We start from the raw sequence: 20,272 nt of genomic DNA on the forward strand, positions 1-20,272 counted from the left end.
AGCTGAGAATCCCGTATTTGAATAGTTATCTATTTATTAATTGAAATAAGGCCTTTTTAGTTTTAATTGAGTTTCTTTGGTTTCTAGTTTCAATTATTGAAAATAGTTAACAACCATTTTAGTCTCTTAATGGAGCTATTATTGTAGGAGGGTAGGGTTTGGCACTGTGAGAGTTTGTCTGAAGGATGGTAGGATGGCTTTCTGGGCGTAGGGAAGGCCTAAAGCACGGGATAAGATTCTCGAGGGATACTTTGGGTTTTTGAAGAATGAGTGATGCATGGTGTTGCCCCCCTCTTAATGGGGCTCTATATTTATAAGCACCTATGCATGGAGATCACGGAGATCTCCTAACCTTGAAAGGTTTCTCCTTTTGTGCTGTGATAGATGGTAACTTTTAAAAGTTTGGAATTTATATTGATCCATTGCCATATGGGTTAGTCAGGGGTTTGCCTTGTGGCTTTTCAGGACTACAGTACTCGGGTTTTCCCTTTTCTTTATGTATCCGAGGATGCTGGCTATGATACCCTTTCTTTACTCTTTTTTGTGGTGCTCACGTGCTTTGGTGTTTTGCGATGTGGTGCCTAGTCTACCGCATGCCTTGCGATTCAGGTTTCTCTTGTAGGATGTTTTATGGATTGGAGGAATGCATTTGTGTGATGCAGTGTTTATTATTGCAAGTTACGATTTCTTGGGTTATCATCTGATGTTGGGTCCTACTTGACCCTTATTCTTGTCACCCTGTCACATGGCAGGCAATGGGCTCTTTCCAACTCTATGTTCCTGCAACTATTAATCTTTTTTGATGTCTATTATAAAAGTTCAGTAATTTCTTAGTGAAAAACCATTATTGTCAACTTTTTCATATTTTCACAGAAGGGGGAAATTTCATGGAGATGCACTAGGGCAGTTATGCTATGGTTGATTTGGGATGAAAGGAATGCTAGAAATTTTAACGAGAAACAGATTTCCAAGATATTTATCATTGAAAACATTTTGATAAAAGTAGTGAATTGAGGGAAGACCTTTGATCCATTTCTCCAGAGAAATCTTGATTCCACATCGCAAAACCCTCATTTTTAAAGGAAAATTTGAGAACGAAGTTGATCCCACCCACATTGAACCAAGTGAAATTCGATTTCAGTGGCTCTAGTTTTGGAAATCTGGGACCTTCTGGAATAGAGGGAGTAGTGAGAGAGAGTTAAGAGCATTTCTTCTGCAAGGGTTAATGATATGTAAAAGGCTGAACCTATAAAATATAATGTTAGTGTGATTCCAGAAACGTGGTGGGTGCTCTAGAATGATAGCCAAGGAATCTGGCAGCTTAAGACATATGGTGAGGCAACCAAAACAATTACAAGGGAGATAGGAGTGAGCAGGATATGGATACATAGAGCAGCAAATGGAATGGCTAACACTCTGGCTAGACATGAGGTTAATAGGTATCAATTATACATGGAGATTTTAACACTATTTTCTTTGTATAAAAAGAACGGGGTTAGGAAAAGATGCTAGCATAATTACTACAAACTTAATTCCAGTAAATACTATTCTTTCTCCATAATCAGTAAATGTTTTAATGTTACCAATAAAAAAAATCATATCTACCAAATTTACAGTTGAGGATACTGTAATTGAATAGTTATATATTTAATAGTGTTCTAACATATTCGATACCATTTTGAGATTTTATTTGTTACTGCCTTCTGGAATTATAGTTCTTATAAATCTATACTATGGCCTGGTTAAGAGTGCAACAACTTGAATGGCAATGGGTGAAGCCTGCCTTCTGGAATTTTATTTGTTACTGCACAATGTAGCCTGCCTAGTTGTCAGTTTATACAACTTAGTGAGGTTCTTTTGAATATTATCATCTGGGGTTTCATTGCTCTGAGGATTTTATTTATTTTAGTCTGAGCATTTTTATTTTGTAGAGTTGTTGCTCCCCAATTTTATGAATTATTTTTAGTTGTAAAGACACTGGATAATGATTCTCCTTTTTCTTTCCCATTGATTTATTTCAGATGCACACCTCTTGCCTGTTGAGTTGCCAGAAATTATCTCCTTGACTGGCAGGTAGAGATAATTTCAAATTCTTGTTTGTCCTCATTGTATCTTTTGATGTTCCTTCAAATTCTATTGATTTGTTTGGAGGATATATACCAAACAAAATGTTTTTGGAGTTGTTGTGAAAATGAAAAAAAAATGTAAAATGATAGCTGGTAAAGGCAATTGCTTTACTCTGTGTATGTCTTCTTTGTTGCTTCATGGCACGATTAGATTGAACAAAATGTTTTTGGAGTCATTGTGAAAATGAACAAAAGTTATTAACTAGCCATATGTTTTCACTACTCATGCATATATTCTTTCTACTCATGGTATCTGAATATCTTGTCAAATGATTAATTCATTCATTCAATTCTTGGCATCTGGTCTGAGCTGGCTGTTATACTGAATTATCACTAGGTGTCTTTGCTTTGGTTGATCATCTGAGACATCGTGACCAACATTTTATCAAAATAGCAAGTCATTGAAATCATAATTGATCAGCTGAACATTTCGTTTCAAGGTTGACTTGCTGGGACACTGCAGTATCTTGGTGTAGTACTGCTAGTGGAACTGAGATTATAATGAAACCATACCCCACTAATCACAGTGCCCCTTCTCACCAAAAGAAAAAAATTACAGTTAGGCTATGCTATACAACTGGAGGTTCTTTGTCCCAAAGTTGCCTGTTGCTTCCAACCTATCAGACTTGCAAACTGGTTGTGTTCAAATAAATTTGCAGGCCATTACCGTGGTTTGTTAGGATTAGGAAAGTAGATTCCTGTTCATTAGACAGAAAGGTAGCCTTGAAGTTAATTTTCTTAGTTTATTCATTTGGCAATTTTATATATAGATAGCAATGATGCTGACATATGGACAACAGGATATGGATATAAGACATGAGGATATGACTCCATTTCCCAAGACCCCATACATGGATATGTGTCGGGTACCCCATCTAATTTGAAGCATCACTCATTTATATCTAGTTTTTGAAACTACATATCATTCCTCAATACTTGTAGCTTGTAAAATTGAATTAAAATTTTAATATTCAGATTTAGTATGGTATGATTTGTTAAAGCATGTTATATTACATATTTTAGAAGTGTTAATGCTGTAAGGAATACTTTTAGAAGTGTCCATGTAGTTGGTGTTGTGTCAAGTACATGGAATTATAGGCATGCACAGACATCCAGGTATATAAGATTAGAAGATAAGAAAAGATTTTTTTTTTTTAATACATCAGAAAAATAATAAAGCCCTAAAAACTGAGATTGAAAGATTTCCTTTACTTTCTGGTACGAGTTTGTAGGAAAACAGTTAAATTGCAACCTCATCTCTAGGTGAGATCCTTACGCCTAGCAAAATCACTGGGTATTGCAGTGATTTTGAATTACAAATTATGATTGAATTCAAACCAAGAAATTGGGTAAGTATGCTTTCTTGCACAAGTGTCTATGTGTGTAAGGCACCTCCTTCCACTTGTCACTTTTCTTCCATGTGTGGAATTGCAAATCCGAATTGTCCATCAAGTAGGATAGATATCCTTTGGATTGGCCACTGATTTAATTCGGTTCTGCCTTAGAGTTCTGTCCGTCTGAGATCAGTTATGTAGAAGGAGAAAGGTGGAAGAAAGAGAGAAAGAGAGAAGAGAGAAATTCTGGTTTGAACTGGAAGACTCAACATAACATCTCCCAGTCGACCAGGCAGTATTTATATTATTAAAAATAACTGAAAAGACCTATGTGCCCTTACTTAAGTTAGGAGCACTGGTTCCGACACAACATTATAGATCAGCAACATTAATCTAGGTATAAAGACAGAAATACCCCTACGCTAACACTCCCCCTCAAGCTGGTGAGTATATATCATATACTCCCAGCTTGTTACATATGTAATCCACTCTTCCTCGACTCAAGCCTTTTGTAAATAAGTCAGCCCACTGATTTCCTGTATTAACATGTGTAGTGTCTAGCTCTCCATTCAGCACCTTCTCCCTCACAAAGTGACAGTCAATCTCAATGTGCTTGGTTCTTTCATGAAACACTGGATTAGAGGAGATATGAACTGCAGCCTGATTATCACAATAGAGCTTCATTGGAGTATTATTGTTGTACCCTACTTCTTGTAGAAGGTTCCTTAGCCACACTAATTCACAAGCAGTGTGCGCCTTAGCCCTATATTCTATTTCTGCACTGCTTCTTGCCACAACCGTCTGCTTCTTACTTTTCCATGTCACCAGGCTACCTCCCAGAAATGTGCAATAGCCTGTAGTAGACTGCTTATCAGACATAGAACCGGCCCAGTCAGCATCAGAATACCCTTAGATTTCAAGTTTTCCGCCACTCTTGTATATCAAACCGCGACCTGGAGCCCCTTTTAGATACTTCACAATTCTCAGAACTGCATTCCAATGAGGAATCAGAGGTTTTTGCATGAACTGGCTTACCACACTAACCGCAAATGAGATGTCTGGTCTAGTAATGGATAGGTAGTTTAGTTTGCCCACAAGTCGTTGGTATCTGCCAGGGTCTTCAAACACTTCACCCATATCACTGCTTAGCTTGGTATTTGTGTCCATCGGTGTTTCAGCTGGTTTGGCACCCAACAGGCATGTTTCTTCCAGCAAATCAAGCACATATTTTCTCTGGCACAGGTTAATACCATACTTGGATCTTGCTACCTCTATCCCCAAGAAGTATTTCAGCTTACCCAGATCCTTTTTCTGAAAGTGTTCCTGCAGATAAGTCTTCAGCCTGTCAATACCAATGTTATCATTCCCAATAATAATAATATCATCTACATACACCACCAACAGTATTTTTCCTCCCGGAGAGTCATGACTAAATACAAAATGGTCAACTTTGCACTGTTTCATACCAAACTTCTTTACCACCTCACTGAACCTACCAAACCATGCTCGAGGAGATTGTTTAAGCCCATATATAGCCTTCCACCCCATTTTGTTGTGGGGTGTAGGTACATGAGGTCTAATGTATAATGTCGTGTTGGTCCAGGTATTCCTGAAATGATGAGGATAAATATTCGTGGCCATTATCAGAACGGAAAACTTTGATGTGGGTACCAAATTGGTTACGAATCTCAGCATAAAATTTCTGAAAAATGGTAAACAATTCACTTCTTTCTTTCATTAAATAGAGCCACGTCATCCTTGAAAAATCATCCACAAAAATGACAAAATATCTATATCCATTATATGACATCACTTTATAAGGACCCCAAACATTTGAATGAACTAAAGAAAAAGGACTCGACACACGGTTATCAACCCTAGAACTAAAGGGAACATGATGGTGTTTCCCAAACTGACATGACTCACAATCCAAAATAGAAAGCTGACTCAAGGACGGAACCAAGGGCTTCAAGACTTTTAGCGACGGATGACCAAATCGGCAGTGCCACTGGAGAGGAGAAAGAGATGACTGGAGAGCTGTTGAAGTTCTACCGCCACCATCGTTAAGATAATACAATCCACCTGCTTCATGCCCTCCACCAATCTTTATCCCCGTCTTGAGATTCTGAAAAACACACATAGAAGGATAAAAGGTAATGGAGCAGTTAAGTGATTTGGTCAGCTTACTAACAGACATAAGGTTAAAAGGCAATTTAGGAACATACAGAACTGAGGAGAGGGATACGGGATCTAGGTCAACATTATCAACACCACAAATTGAGGATGTGGAACCATTAGCAAGGGTGACAGATTGTGATGTTGAGCAATGAGATAAGGAGGAAAACACACATGGAGTTTTAGTCATGTAATCGGAGGCTCCAGAGTCAATGATCCAGGGATTGGGGTCGCCGTGTTCTGCTGTGATTGGATAAACCTCTCGTATTCATCACGGGGAGCACTCACTATCTTCTTCATGGGACCATCTGTGGATGTAGGAGGCATCTGATCAGATGAATGATTCTCCTGTCTAAAGCTGGAACTTGAGTCACCGGTCGTGGCATGATTGGCCTAGGTTGAGGGAGGACCATGTAGATCATAACAATAGTTGATGGTATGTCCATCCATGCCACAATGAGTGCACTTCCTCGGGCCTGAGTAACGTCATCTACCACGGGCTCCCCTTGAATCTCTACCCCCAGTACGACCACCACCACGATTATGAGTAGACCCACCATTGCTACTTCGGCCATATGCAGAACCACTACCACCACCACGACCTTTCGATATAGCAAAGGCAGATCTATCTGAGATATTAGAGTTCTCAGTAGATCCGATAGAAATCCTCCGGAGTCGAGCAAATACCTCTTCTAAGGAGGGAAGAGTTGATCCTCCTAATATATGGGCCTATACTGGTTCATATTCAGACTTTAGTCCCACAAAAAATCTGGTCACATCAAACTGCTCTCTTTGTTGTTGCTGAATCTTGACATCAGAAGTGAGAGGATGATAAACATTCAACTCATTACGTATGTTTCTCATGTTGGCATAGTACTCCTCAAGGCTCTGATTGCCCTGTTGCAGGTTAAAGTACTCTTGATACAACTGATAAACTCAGGTTGTATTGTCCTGCCCCAAATACAATTTCTTCGCTTGGTCCCACACATTTTTGGCAGTATCAAGAAACATGAAGTTCACACTGATCCTGGGTTCCATACTGTTCCACAACCATGTGATGATCTAAGCATCCTCTTGCTCCTAGTCTTCATACTCGTGAGAGTCAAAGGAGGGTTTCTCCTCTCTGATGTCTTTTACCTTCTTCTTTGCCTTTAGAAAAACTTCGACAGATTTAGCCCAAGGCACATAATTCTCTCCATTTAATTTAATGGAGGTCATCTGAACATTCAGGTAGTCTGTAGGCACCATCACACTAGGTTTATAATCACTATTATCTCCCATTATGTTATCACCGATTCTGCACACTTGCTGAATTCTATTATCACTGAGATCTGCACACTACACACCAGTAGGTCACACCTGTCACACTGATTGCAGCACTTATTGTTGCTGGAATGTGTGCTTTTTACACCACAAACCCTAGATCACACCTGTCACACTGATTTCAGCACTTGTTGTTGCTGAAAAGTGTGCTCTTTACACCACAAATCCTACTCCTACAACTACCTGAAAACTCACCACTATATGATCATATATCTTCCTTCGAAATGCATAAAGAAACCAGCATAAACCCTAGCACATTACTGTCCGAAACCCTAGCATATGGTCTGAAACACACTTCCTATTTAATCCATAATAGATATCATGCACTGAGATCTCTTACCTTATCACTGAAGTAACAACCATACGGGCAGGAAATCCGTCCACACACGACAGCCACTGCACACAACAGCCACACACGACAGCCACTGCACACACAACAGCCACACACGACAACCACTGCACACATAGTTTGGCCCTCTATTCTTCCTCTACTAGGAGAGGGCGATCTCAGAAATCACAACAACCGACCACATACAACCTGATTGGAGGCAATAGAAACCTCCAAGGGAAGAGGGCGATCACTCCTTTTCAGCCCTTTCCCTTATCTCCACTCGAATGCAGAAAAAAAAAGAGGAAAAACCCTAGATAGGGTGCTCAGAGAATAGAAACCTAGGCAAGCAAAAATCTAGGCAGATTCAAGTTGCTCTGATACCATGATATAATTCGGTTCTGCCTTAGAGTTCTGTTTGTCTGAGATCAGTTATGTAGAAGGAGAAAGGTGGAAGAAAGATAGATAGAGAGAAGAGAGAATTTCTGGTTCGAACTAGAAGACTCAACATAACATCTCCCAGTCGACTGGGCAGTATTTATATTATTAAAAATAACTGAAAAGACCTATGTGCCCTTACTTAAGTTAGGAGCACTGGTTCCAACACAACATTACATATCAACAACATTAATCTATGTATAAAGACAGAAATACCCCTACACTAACAACCACAATAGAAAACTGCTGAAATAAAAATTTGTAAAAGAAAAATAATATTTCTTGAAGAAGAAAAGAGAAGGAGAAGAGATTTGAGAGAGAAAAGAGAGCAATGATTCCGGCCGCCCTCTTCACTGTTATTTTTAGTTTAAAATAATAAAGGGTACAAAGACCAATATGCCCTTATTAGGGCGGCTAACACATAAAACACTTGAAATAATTGCTCAAAACGGACCCAACAAGAGTGCTGAGGTCTCTACTTTCTATCTAAACAATAAATAATAAAAAACTACCACTAAAAATTGCACAAAACTGTCTAAAACCTCAACACTCCCCCTCAAGTTGGGAGCAAATGTGATACATTCCCAACTTGTGTAGATTGTGTTCAAGCTTGTCCTTTGCAACCCCTTTGGTGAAGACATCAACCAACTGTAATTTAGAGGAGACATAAGGCAAGAAAATTTCTCCAGTTGTCACCCTTTCTCTTATGAAGTGCCTATCAACCTCAATGTGTTTAGTCTTGTCGTGCTGAATTGGATTGTAGGCAATATTGATTGCAGCTCGGTTATCACAACATAACATCATGGGCTCCTTACCTTTTGTTCTAATCTCACCTAGTAGAGATCTCACCCAAAGTAGTTTTGAAACACCATGGGCCATAGATCTATATTCGGCCTATACACTTGATTTAGCCACAGCTGAACCCGAGGAGCATGCATGTGCTGATTCACAACACTAACAATTTAGGAAATGTTTGGACTTGTCATACATAAATATAGTAGTTGGCCTATCATTCTCTGATATTTTCCCACATCCTTAACCAACTCACCATCCAAAAAGCATAGTTCTATGATTTGGGTCAATAGGGGTACTAGCTAGTTTAGTTCTTAGCTTCTTAGTGTCCTGTAGTAAGTCCAACACATACTTGCTCTGAGATGAAAATCTCATGCTTGGATCTTGCAACCTCAATCCCTACAAAGTATTTCAGTTCACCTAGATTCTTGATCTCAAACTCTTGCTGTAGTGACTTCTTGAGTGCATCAATCTCCTTTAGATCATTTCTTGTAACAACTATATCATCTACATATACAATCAATACTGACAAGAGTGCCTCTCTCCTTTTTACAAAGAGAGTATGATCAGATTGAATCTGTGTGTATCTAAAACGGATAAGTGCCCCTCTGAACCTGTCAAACCATGCCCTAGGTGACTGTTTCAAACCATATAGTGATTTCTTCAGCCTGCAAACTTTTCCTTTACCAACATTCTCATAAAAACTAGTTGGAATGTCCATATATAACTCCTCTTGCAGATCACCACTAAGAAAAGCATTTTTAACATCAAGTTGGAATAGAGGCCATGAATAGGTAGTTGCTAGGGATAAGAGAATTCAAGCTGAACTCATCTTAGCAACTGGTGCAAAAGTCTCCAGGTAATCAATGCCATAGGTCTACGTATACCCTTTTGCAACCAACCTTGCCTTGTGCCTCTCTATACTGCCATCAATCCTAACCTTCACAATGAACACCCATCTACATCTGACAGTCTCTTTCTATATAGGAAGATCAACTATCTCCCATGTCTGATTCTTAACCAAAGCTTCCATTTCTTCTTGCATAGTTATTTTCCACTCAGGTTTGGAGAGAGTCTCAATAACATTCCTGGGTATAGACACAGAATCCAAGGAAGAAAGGAAAGCACGGTAGGAGGGTGATAAGGCATTGTAGGAAAGGTGGTGTGAAATGCAATGGGTTGTACACTTTCTCCTCCCTTTGCGGAGTGCAATGGGGAGATTAAGATCAATGGGATTAGCTGCAACAACAACATTAGGTACAAAAACATCATTATCAGGGGAAATAACATGCTCAGGCTCAAGGGAAATACCTGGAACTATATCAACTGAACCTGGGATCTCAGATGGACTGACAGAGAGTGGTGTAACTTCTTCTATCTGAGCATGCGTGGAGTCAGCCATCTTTTGGCGGCACTGATAGAACTGTGAAGTTGGCTGTAGTGGATAAGGCAGTGGGATTGGAGCTGCTGATGGTGGGACAGATGGATTAGATGAAGGAATAAATGAATCGGGAAGAGGGCAGGTTGTGAGTTCTCTCCAAATCACTCCCCCTGAGGAGAACCACCGAGAAAAAGAAAGTAGATTCAAAAAAGGTAACATCCATAGTGACAAACTTGCTCCCTGACATTGGATCATAACAACAAACACCTTTTGGTTTTGAGCATATCCAAGGAAAACACATTTCTTGGCCTTAGGATCCAATTTCTTGCGATGAGTACCGAGAATGTGAAAAAAGGAAAAAACAGGCTAAAAGGAACACAATTAATTAGAAAAAGTAGGCTAAAAGGTGCCATAAACCCCAAAGTGCATGAAGGAACACGGTTAATCGGATATATGGCTATGAGAACTGCGTCCTCCCCAAAACGAATATGAACTGATGCACACACCATAAGGCTTCTTGCCACTTCCACAACGTGTCTTTTTCCTCTCTGCGACCCCATTTTGTTGCGGTGTATATGCACAACTACTCCGATGAATCACAACATGCTCCAAAAAATATGTGGCCGAGTCCTCAAAGTATTCTCTAGCTTTATCTGATCTGAAGACATAAGTCCTCACTCCAAATCATGTGGGAACCATCTGGTAGAACTATCACACCAAAATAGGCATTTCATCACATGATCTCATCAAATATATCCAAGAATACCATGTATGAACATCCACAAACAAGAGAGAATAACGGTAACCACCCATGGAAGAAATGTGGTAAGGTCCTATACATCAATGTGAATGGTTTAAAAGAATGTCTACAATGTTGTTTCAACTAACAACTTTCACATTCCAAACTAAACAACTGAACAGACTCAAACAACTTTGGAAACAAAGACCTCAATGAAATGAAAGAAAGATGACCCAAAGGATTATGGTATAGCATAATTGGACTCATTGACTCTAATCCCTACTACTACTGCTACTAACATGATGACTCTGATGTTTTGGAAACTCATCCAAAAGGTAGACTTCCATTCACCTCACGACCACTCCCAATCGTCCTTTTTGATTCCAGATCCTGCAAAACACAATTACTAGGAAGGAAGGTCACTGAATAGTTTAATTTTTTTTATCAGAGAGCTTACAAAAAGAAGATTAGTATGGAGTCTAGGGACATATAAGATAGAGGATAAAGTAATGTCATTAGTCATTCTAATTGTCCCTTTCCCAGCAATGGGAATATGGGAGCCATCTACTGTAGAGACTATCTCTACCAGAGCACAACTAGTAAGAAATAAAAAGGGTAAATATATTGGTCATGTGCTCAGATGCTTCTGAGTCTACAATCCAAGGAGGTCCCTCCTTACTTGAGGTGGATGCATGATTTGCAACTGCATATGAATTACCTGTTTGAGCAAAGGAAGTAGTGTGATTGGCTCTTGCACTATGCTACTCGTCTGAAGAACCAAAATTGGCTAAATTCTTCTTACTCATAAGCTATCCATACTTCTCCAATTCAGTTCTCATTGCTGTTGTTGCAATGGATTCCAAATCAACTTGGGAAAGGGGTCCTGAAGAGTCTCCTGTAATTGCCACATTTGCATTTCTCTTCGTATTCTTGACCTGAGCTGGTATGAGATGAGGGTAAAGCTTCCAACAGGTGTCTCTGGTATGTTTAGTCTTCTTGCAATAGTCATACACCACGTCCTTGTCCTCCCTCCTAGCCTCACTACTCCCCTATCTCCATTTGGCTTAGATTTGATAGTACTAATCATAGCTGACTGATCAATCCCAAGTTGTCCCAACATGACATTCCTCCTACTCTTCTCTCTAGAGAGAAAGACATAAGCTTGAGAAAGAATCACACTTTCTCTAGAAAGGATTTGTTGCCTAGCAATGTTGAATTTAGGGTTCAACCCAATCAAGAACTCAAAAACCCTATTCTTCTCTACCAACCCCTGATAGGTTGCTGCATCCTTCGTACTCTCCCAAACCACAGTTTCTAAGGGAACTATCTCCCGCCAAAGGGTTTTCAACATGGAGAAATACATGGCAAGAGGTCTATCTCCCTGCTTTGTACTAATCACCTGATTCCTTAATTGATAGGCTCTGGCTACATTTTGTTTATGGGAATAGGTTTCAGTCATTCCATCCCAAATCTCCTTTGCAGTATTAACCCGCAAGAAATTTTTACCAATGTGAGGTAACATAGAATTACATAGCCATGCCATCACCATGTGATTCTCTTGTACCCACCGGGAGGGATTTGTATTAGGTTTCTTCTCCTCCCTAGTGGTGTATCCAGTTTCCCAACCAAGAGTGCTGTGGTCCCCACTTCCTATCTAAACAATAAATAATAAAAAACTACCACTAAAAAATGCACAAAACTGTCTAAAACTTCAACAACCACCTATTCAATCCTATCCGTATCAGTCTAATACCCCACCTTTTATTAATAACCTTTTTCTTTTTTATTTATTACCAAAAAAAGTTTAATACCTCATTTCTTATTAGTGTCTCCAAAAGTATTATTGACAATTTTCATTCTGATCAGTGTTTTAAAAGGTGTGGGAAGCGTACGCTTGGAGGCACGCGTGCAAGCGAGGCGTTCCCAAAACACCCTGAGGCGTACTCAGGCACCTTTTAAAAAGACGTACTAGAGGCATACGCTTCAAGCACCTCATGCACATCTGATATAAAAAGACGGAAAAAAAAAGAAAAAAGAAAATAAAAGGAAACGAAAGGAAAGGACAAGAAAGGGAAGGGAAAGAAAAAGAGAGAAGAAAAAAGAGAAAAGGAAAGAAAAGGAAAAGGAAGGGAAGAAAAGATAAGGGGAAAGAATGTTATGCATCTTTATTCTTCTTAATATAAAAGATTTTTATTAAAAATCTTAAAGAAAAAATGAGGTCCCCCCTTCTTCATCCTCGTCCTAACCCCCCTCCTCTTAAGGAGGCTTATGCCTCCTTGTGTTCGGGAAGCTTACACCTCCTGCATTCTGCACTACGTCTCACACCTATAGGTTGTGGAACGCCTCGCGTCACGCCTCCGGGTTTTAAAACATTGGTTCTGATATTAAACTTACACAAAAGGGTTTATTTTGTTCCATGGCAAGGGTTTTGAGTTCAAATTTGACCTATCAATAGAGGACAAAGAAGAATATGTGGGGCCATTTTTGGGCTTAGTTTGCCATGCCTTAGGTTCCTTGGACATTCAGCCTTCACTTAACAATCTGACTAGCAGATATACATATGTAACTATGCTTTGATCTGCAGTTACTTCCACTCCCTTTTTATCACCTTAATATTACTTATTATATGTCACCATCTACTTTAGTGTGTAAATTTGGATTTATTCAGAGGTCCAATCAGATTGACCAATTATTGCCCCATCACTTTTCAATCAACACTTTGATCCTAAAAGCATTGCTGGTATACCAAGAAATGACAGTACAACATACATGTGTGTGGAAGAGAATCTTAAAAGGAAAAAAAAGCTTTCCTAATCTTCACTTTTTTTATCCTTCTTTAAAATTATTTTGAAGTGTTCAAATTTTCCTTAGGCTCAGTTTGGAAAGAGTACAAATACAAATATTGTAGAGTGTAAAACCTTGTATTTGTATTATTTTATATGCATTTGTACTGTATGTATTTGTATTTGTACTCTTTCCAAACTGAGCCTTAGAAAAAATGGGACAGGAAAGCTGTAAGTTTATGAATTGTAACATTCCCAAAGGTTGTCATTCTAGCTTGTCTTTTCTTTTTGGCATGTTACCAAGATGTGAAATGTGCATATCTGGGATTAGCTATACATACCTAATCAGTTTATCAGTTCTTTGAGATAGCTCTTCTTGTTGTGTCAGTCATGGAATAGATAAAGTAGCATGGGATGCTTCTGGGGAACGACTGGCCTTGTCATATAAAGGTGGCAATGAAACGTATAATGGCCTTATTGCGGTATATGATGTTAAAAGGACTCCACTCATCTCAACTTCACTAATGTGAGTTTCTGACCTTATGTTTTAACTAGCAGTTTTTTTCTCTTTTATTTCCTTTTGTTTTCTACTGCATGATCAAATCTTGATTGATTCTTAAAAAACAGTTTCATAAAATTAATAGTAGTGTTGGTTATCTCGTATATGAAATATTGAACTATTATCTAATCCATGGTTTGCAATTGAACAACTGCAGTGGGTTTATTAGAGGACCTGGAGAGAACCCAAAACCAATAGGGTTTTCCTTTCACGACAAGTTCAAACAGGGACCATTGCTTTCTGTGGTATGTACTCTTATATACACTTTTCTCATGTATACACTCTTATTCTTGGATGAACCTCTGCAATATTCTCTATTCCTCTGCCAAAAGAACATTTACCTTTTCTACTTAGACATGCCTGATGTACATTCACAAACATATAGATATGTGAATATAATTTTATGCATCTATACACATTGCATGATATATAATTTGTCTTTTCATTTTTAATGCAGTGCTGGAGCAGTGGATGGTGTTGTACTTACCCTCTTATATTTCGGTCACATCTACTTCCTTAATTAAGGTACCCATCTTACAAAGTTTCAAATGTCTTTTGTTGATTGTTTCTGCTTTGGTCTCAATTGATAAGAAAGAAGATAGGCAGGACCTATTGGATACAAATGGCTGGATCAAGGCCAAATAACTTCAAAGAAGAAGAAGAAAAATGCCAAATAACTAAAATTATTGTTTATTTGCTGACCAACTTTATCTTGATGGATTTAAATTTATTGCAAGTGGATGGGGCTTATTAAATGGTTGGAAGGGGTGACTAATTAAATAATTATCCTGTCACTTCCAGATTTGAAGTATTTTGAAAGGTGTAGCAGTGCAATTGCCTCAAGGTTGTCATTATAGGACTATAAATTTTACCTAGCAAAATTACCTTTGTAGCATTTTCCAGTAAAAGTACACTGACATATTTTAGTGTTTAGATGGATTCTTTTGCATTAATTGTTGGGCTGTCAGCCCATCACCAATTAATTAATTGAGAAAGTCTGGTTGAGTATGATGACCACCCAGACGGTGGAGGCGCTATGAATTTCCATGATAAGATGTTTTGTGATTTACTGTTCGCCTGTTCCATGCCCTAAATAGAAACAATAGTTTTTCTTACATTTGTTCCATTTACAGGTTGGTTGTTTTGTTGGAGCAAGGATCTAAAAGGAGACGTGCTTTTAGAGGAGAAGGCTATGTATAAATAACAATTAAAAATATGTTCCCGTGTCCTTATTTTTCAGTTTTGCTGCTGTTACCTTTTCCAGGCAAGGTTTCTGATAGTATAAAAATGACAAGTATGAAGATTGCTTTGCGGAGGGTGGAGGGTTCCTTCTAGCTGCATTTGTTTCTTTTTATTTTTATATGGACAAGGTAGAGTAAAAGTTTGCCTTCAGGGTAGGCTTAATGTTTTTTTTTTTTTTTTTTCCTTCTGAAATATTATTTTTAAATCTAAAGGATATAAGCTAGATTCCAACGTGGTCTATAGGTTATAATCTGAAAGTATACTATGTTTATCAAAATCGGGTATCTAAAACAATCCATACTCCTTTTATATTTATTTTTCATTGTTTTAGTTCCATAATTATAGAATAGATGTTATTAGGAGGGGTTCTAACTTTTAAACGGATAGAAATTAGAAACCCTCTGAATTCTAATATTTAGCATTTGACTGACCCTGAAGGCCTGGATAAACTTCGTATGATACATTGGGATATTTGAAAAACGCTGGGAACAGTGGACGAATTAGAATATGCATGTGAATGTGCAAAAAATAAATATCGTTAATTGTAATAGTTTTAATAATTAATTAACGATTCTCTTTTTTAATTTTTTGTAAATTTTATTAATATTCAAAGTGTTTAGTGTTTAGTTATTTACTTGTTTACTTATTTTAATTTTTATTTTAAAGTAATGGCTTCTCTAAAGGAAGAGCATGAAAGCCCTCCAAGTTTGAAGTTTTGGAGGTCTTGTCCTTGAACACTTGTTACTTTAAAAAAAAAACACCAACAAAATATGGAATTGTAGAGATTACAAGTAGGTATTTGAGCAGGTGATCGCTTTCACACACCTCGTATTATTGGTACTTATTCACAAATAGAAAAAAAGGTGTGCAAGAAACTTCAAAATTTTCAACAAATAAATAGCGGGCCATAACTAGAGGATTTAAGGAGGCAAACTAAATGTTATTTGCAGAACTTTTTGGTGTGCTCTGTTCTGATTTCTAATAAAGACATTTAGATTTAAGCCAGGGCACAAACATTATAAAATGAGAGTTTAAAAAATGGGGTTTTGTAGAAGATTTAAGGGAAATGTTTAAGAGAAAAAGCTAGCGCCGAATCATTGTATATACTTTTCCATGGAGTGATGAAAATTTATTTCATACAGAAAACGGGATCAAGTATGTTATCATTATATCATATCATACTAATCACAAGGAACAAGGTATCATTATACCATACCCATGGACGTTTAGAAGAAAGGCCATGGGTTTGTGATGGAAATGGCAGAGTTGGGTAGAGTTGGTGCAAGGTTTTAAAAACCGACCCAGAAATGGAATCATTTTGGTGACCAGTTTCTGGGTCAGCGCTTTGACCGTCTGGTTTAAACGGTTCGAACAGTATGAACATCTTACCCATTAGATTGGAATATTAGGGTAAGATGTATAAAAATACAAGAGAAAATAAGGTTTGAATGAGAGAGATTTGAGAAGTAGTCGGCTGAAAGAGTTTAGAAGAAGAAGAAGAAGAAGAAGAATACTTGCAGGCTGCAGTGGCGGCGACGACAGTGACTTACAACGGCTACAGTGAAGGTGATGGCGATGGTGAACTACATCGGCAACAACAGCGACGATGGTGTCAAACTGGCGATGAAAGTAGATCTGAGATTTCTCATAGATCTCTCTCTCTCGCAGATCTGTCGTCTAGAGTCTAGATTGCTCTCCTAGACCTCTAAATGTGAGATCTTTCAGATCTTTCTCATAGTCTCACACATCTCTGATCTCTCTCAAATAGATCTCAGATCATAGATCTACTCTTTTCATTCTTGTTCTGACAAAACTTGTCAGAAGTAATAAACTGCATATCGTTTTTTGGGATGAACGGTTCAATGGTCAAACCATTTGGGTCAACGGTTCATTGACTAATTCAACGGTTTTTGATCAAAGATCGGGTTTGGGGTAAAGTGGAACCGGTCGCCTGAATGGTTTTTGATCCGAACGGTCCAATCGTCTGGGTCAACGACAATTCGAAAACATTTTTTCATAGAGAGAGAGAGAGGTGGGGTAGTAGGGAGAACGAAGTGGTTAGAGAGAGAGAGAGGGAGGGAGGCAATTGAAAAGATAAAGGGATGAGTGATTAGGTTGTCTTTAGTGCCTTTGGTTCTTAGTTCTTGGTGAAGAAGATGAATAGTGTTTTGGTAGTATTTTAATAAATCTATATGGGACGATGAGGAAGAGAGGTAAATGCATGGTTTTTCAAGACTACAAGCAAGGATTTTGTTGAAGTGAAAACATAGGAGAATTTTATATTTGTCAGAAAACTTAGGGGGAGGTTTTTATATTTTACTCTTCTATATATTAACTCAAAACTTTACCTTACCTCGGTGGTCTAAGAAGGGAACCTAGGTGGTCCTCATGCAACAGATGAGATCAATTGGCTTTGTGGAATTTCATCAATACCTTTGTTTGCTAACACGACGGTTACCTTGGCAAAGTATGAGAAATTCTGATGTTCAAATTAATTATTTTATTTCTTTCTCTATTTTTTGGTTGGTATAGTGGTGATTGTGCCAATTTAAACCTATCACTCTTCTGAAGTGCTTGTAATATAGTGCATTGATAAGGAAGGAGAGGGAGACCTTAGGTTCACTCCTACATTAAGGCCAATGCAGCTCTCATGTCCATGGTTCAATGTATTTATATGTATTGTAATCGGCCACAAAAAAATAATAAAAACTAAGAATAAATGGAGTAGGAGAAGAGAGGTATGAGAAATGAAGAGAGAAAAGGGAGAAGAGTTTGGTCATTAGAGACTTTCTGTATATTTTTCTCTCTAACAGCCAACCTATACTTTTATTACAAGTATAACTTAAATTACAAATATAACCCAAATTAGAATGGGCATTAAAACACAAGAAAGAAACAATAAAAGACCTAGGTATATGTCTTGCCACCTAACCAATTGTCAACAAATAAGTATAATCCATTCTTTTAACACTCTCCCTAAAGGTGGAGAATAAATGTCATAAAGATCTAGCTTATCACAAATATAACTCATCTGCATGTGCTTTAATTCTTTGGTGAAGAGGTTTACTAGTTGATCCTCTGATCTCACATATGGTGTGATAAATTCCTCACTAGTGACTTTCTCTCTCTCATAAAATGATAGTCTACTTTGTGTTTCATCCTCCCATGAAATATTAGATTATAAGAAATGTGAATAGCAGTTTGATTATCACAGAATAACCTTATAGGCTTAGGAACTTTCACCCCAATTTCCTATAATAATTGTTTAAGCCAAACAAGATCACATGTGGTATGAATCATCACTCTATATTTTGCTTCAGCACTACTTCAAGCCACAACACTTTGTTTTTTTGTTTTACTTTTCCATGTGATCAAATTTCCAACAACAAAAGAATATCCTATGGTGGACCTCCAATTTGTTATTGATCTTGCCTAGTTAGCATCAAAGTACCCTTCCAACGTCAACTCCCCCCTTTTTGTACATCATTCCCTAGCCTAGAGCACTCTTCAAATAACGTAGCACTCTCATTACACCATCCCATTGACCGGGTTTTTGGGTTTTGCATAAATTGGCTTACTCCTTCACTAAAGGAGATATTCTGTCTAGTAATAGTAAGATAAATAAGTTTCCCTATCAACCTTTGGTATCTACTTGGGTTTTCCAACAATTCTCCTCACTGTTTGTCATCTTAGTGTTTGGATAAATAGGGTTTCGATTGGTTTTGTCTCTAATAACCCAATATCTCCAAAAAATCAAGAATATATTTATGTTGTGAGAGAGAAATTCCATATTTAGACCTTGCCACTACAATCCCCAGGAAGTATTTAAGTTGTCCTAAGTCTTTTGTTTGAAACTGATGTTGTAAAAAAAGATTCAAATCTTTATTTCCTTTGATGTCATTCCTTATAATAATGATATCATCGACATATACTACAAGAATAATCTTACCAATTAAGGTGTCCTTGCTAAAAACTAAGTGATCAATACTACATTAATGCAAACAACTCTTGTACCACACTAGTAAAGCTACCAAATCAAGCTTGAGGCAATTGCTTCAGGCCATAAATTGTCTTTCTCAACCTGCACACTTTCCCAACCTTTCCTGAGCAACATACCCAAGATGTTACTCTATATAAATTCCTCTTCAAGATCACCATGAAGGAAGACATTGTTGATATCAACTTGAAGAAAAAGCTAATAAAAATGATCTGCAAGGCAAACAACCACACACAAGGACCCCATTTTTGCTACAAGAGAATAAGTCTTAGTATAGTCCACCCCATAAATTCAAGTATACCCCTTGGCCGCCAAATGAACTTTATATCTTTCAACACTATTGTCAGAATGATGTTTCATAGTATTAACCCATCTACACTCTACTACTTGCTTGCTAGAGGGTAAGGAGGTGAGGTCCCAAGTGTAATTACTTTTAAGAGCATGAAATTCTTTATCGATTGCCTCCTTCCAAGCAAGAGACTTAAGGGCATCCTGGATAGAACAAGGAATGGAAACAAAAGAATCAAGAGACACAAAACTTTGGTAGGAAGGAGGCAAACAAGAAAATGACAGATAACAAGAAAGGAGATAGTTAGTATAAGAACATTTACCTTTACAGAGAGTAATGGCAAACTTTAAACCATTTAGATCTATAGATGGAGGATTAGATGGTAGTTGAGTGGAAGTTGGAGTATAAATCACCTATGAATGTGGTCTTTTAATATACAACTGTGGAGGGGAGGCTGTGCACTGGTGGTAGTTGCAGGAGATGGTGCATTAGCAGGAGTAGGAACAGGTGATGTCACTTATGTAAGAGGTATGGTTAAAGGAAGTGGAGGAGATGATTATGGCTCAACAAAGGAGAAAAATGAGATATTTTTAAAGAAAGAGACACCAGGAAGATCAAAGAATCGATTAAGAAATGGACTATAATACTTATAGATTTTTTGAGTTCGAGAATAACCCAAAAAGACACATTTACAAGTACAAGGATCCAACTTGAGATTGATACAATGAACAAAGCAAATACAACAAAAAACATGAGGAATAAGAGG

The 20,272-nt window shown here is 37.9% G+C and overlaps 1 protein-coding gene across 2 annotated transcripts in view; it reads left to right on the plus strand.

The window, feature by feature from the left end:
- LOC148852969 (Transducin/WD40 repeat-like superfamily protein) overlaps nt 1-15,472 on the plus strand; it is a 53,723-nt gene extending 38,251 nt beyond the window's left edge. For both annotated transcript variants that reach the window (XM_088945329.1, XM_088945328.1), the window contains exons 11-15: nt 2,022-2,073; nt 13,808-13,945; nt 14,136-14,223; nt 14,436-14,503; nt 15,112-15,472. In XM_088945329.1, coding sequence (XP_088801455.1) covers nt 2,022-2,073; nt 13,808-13,945; nt 14,136-14,223; nt 14,436-14,498 — 341 coding nt within the window. In that variant the 3' untranslated portion in view covers nt 14,499-14,503; nt 15,112-15,472. The remainder of the gene's footprint in view (nt 1-2,021; nt 2,074-13,807; nt 13,946-14,135; nt 14,224-14,435; nt 14,504-15,111) is intronic.
- Nucleotides 15,473-20,272: the final 4,800 nt, after the last annotated feature.

This window comes from Nelumbo lutea, chromosome 5 (assembly GCF_056320005.1).
Source record: "Nelumbo lutea isolate HS-2025 chromosome 5, American lotus-T2T, whole genome shotgun sequence".
Classification (NCBI taxonomy): domain Eukaryota; kingdom Viridiplantae; phylum Streptophyta; class Magnoliopsida; order Proteales; family Nelumbonaceae; genus Nelumbo; species Nelumbo lutea.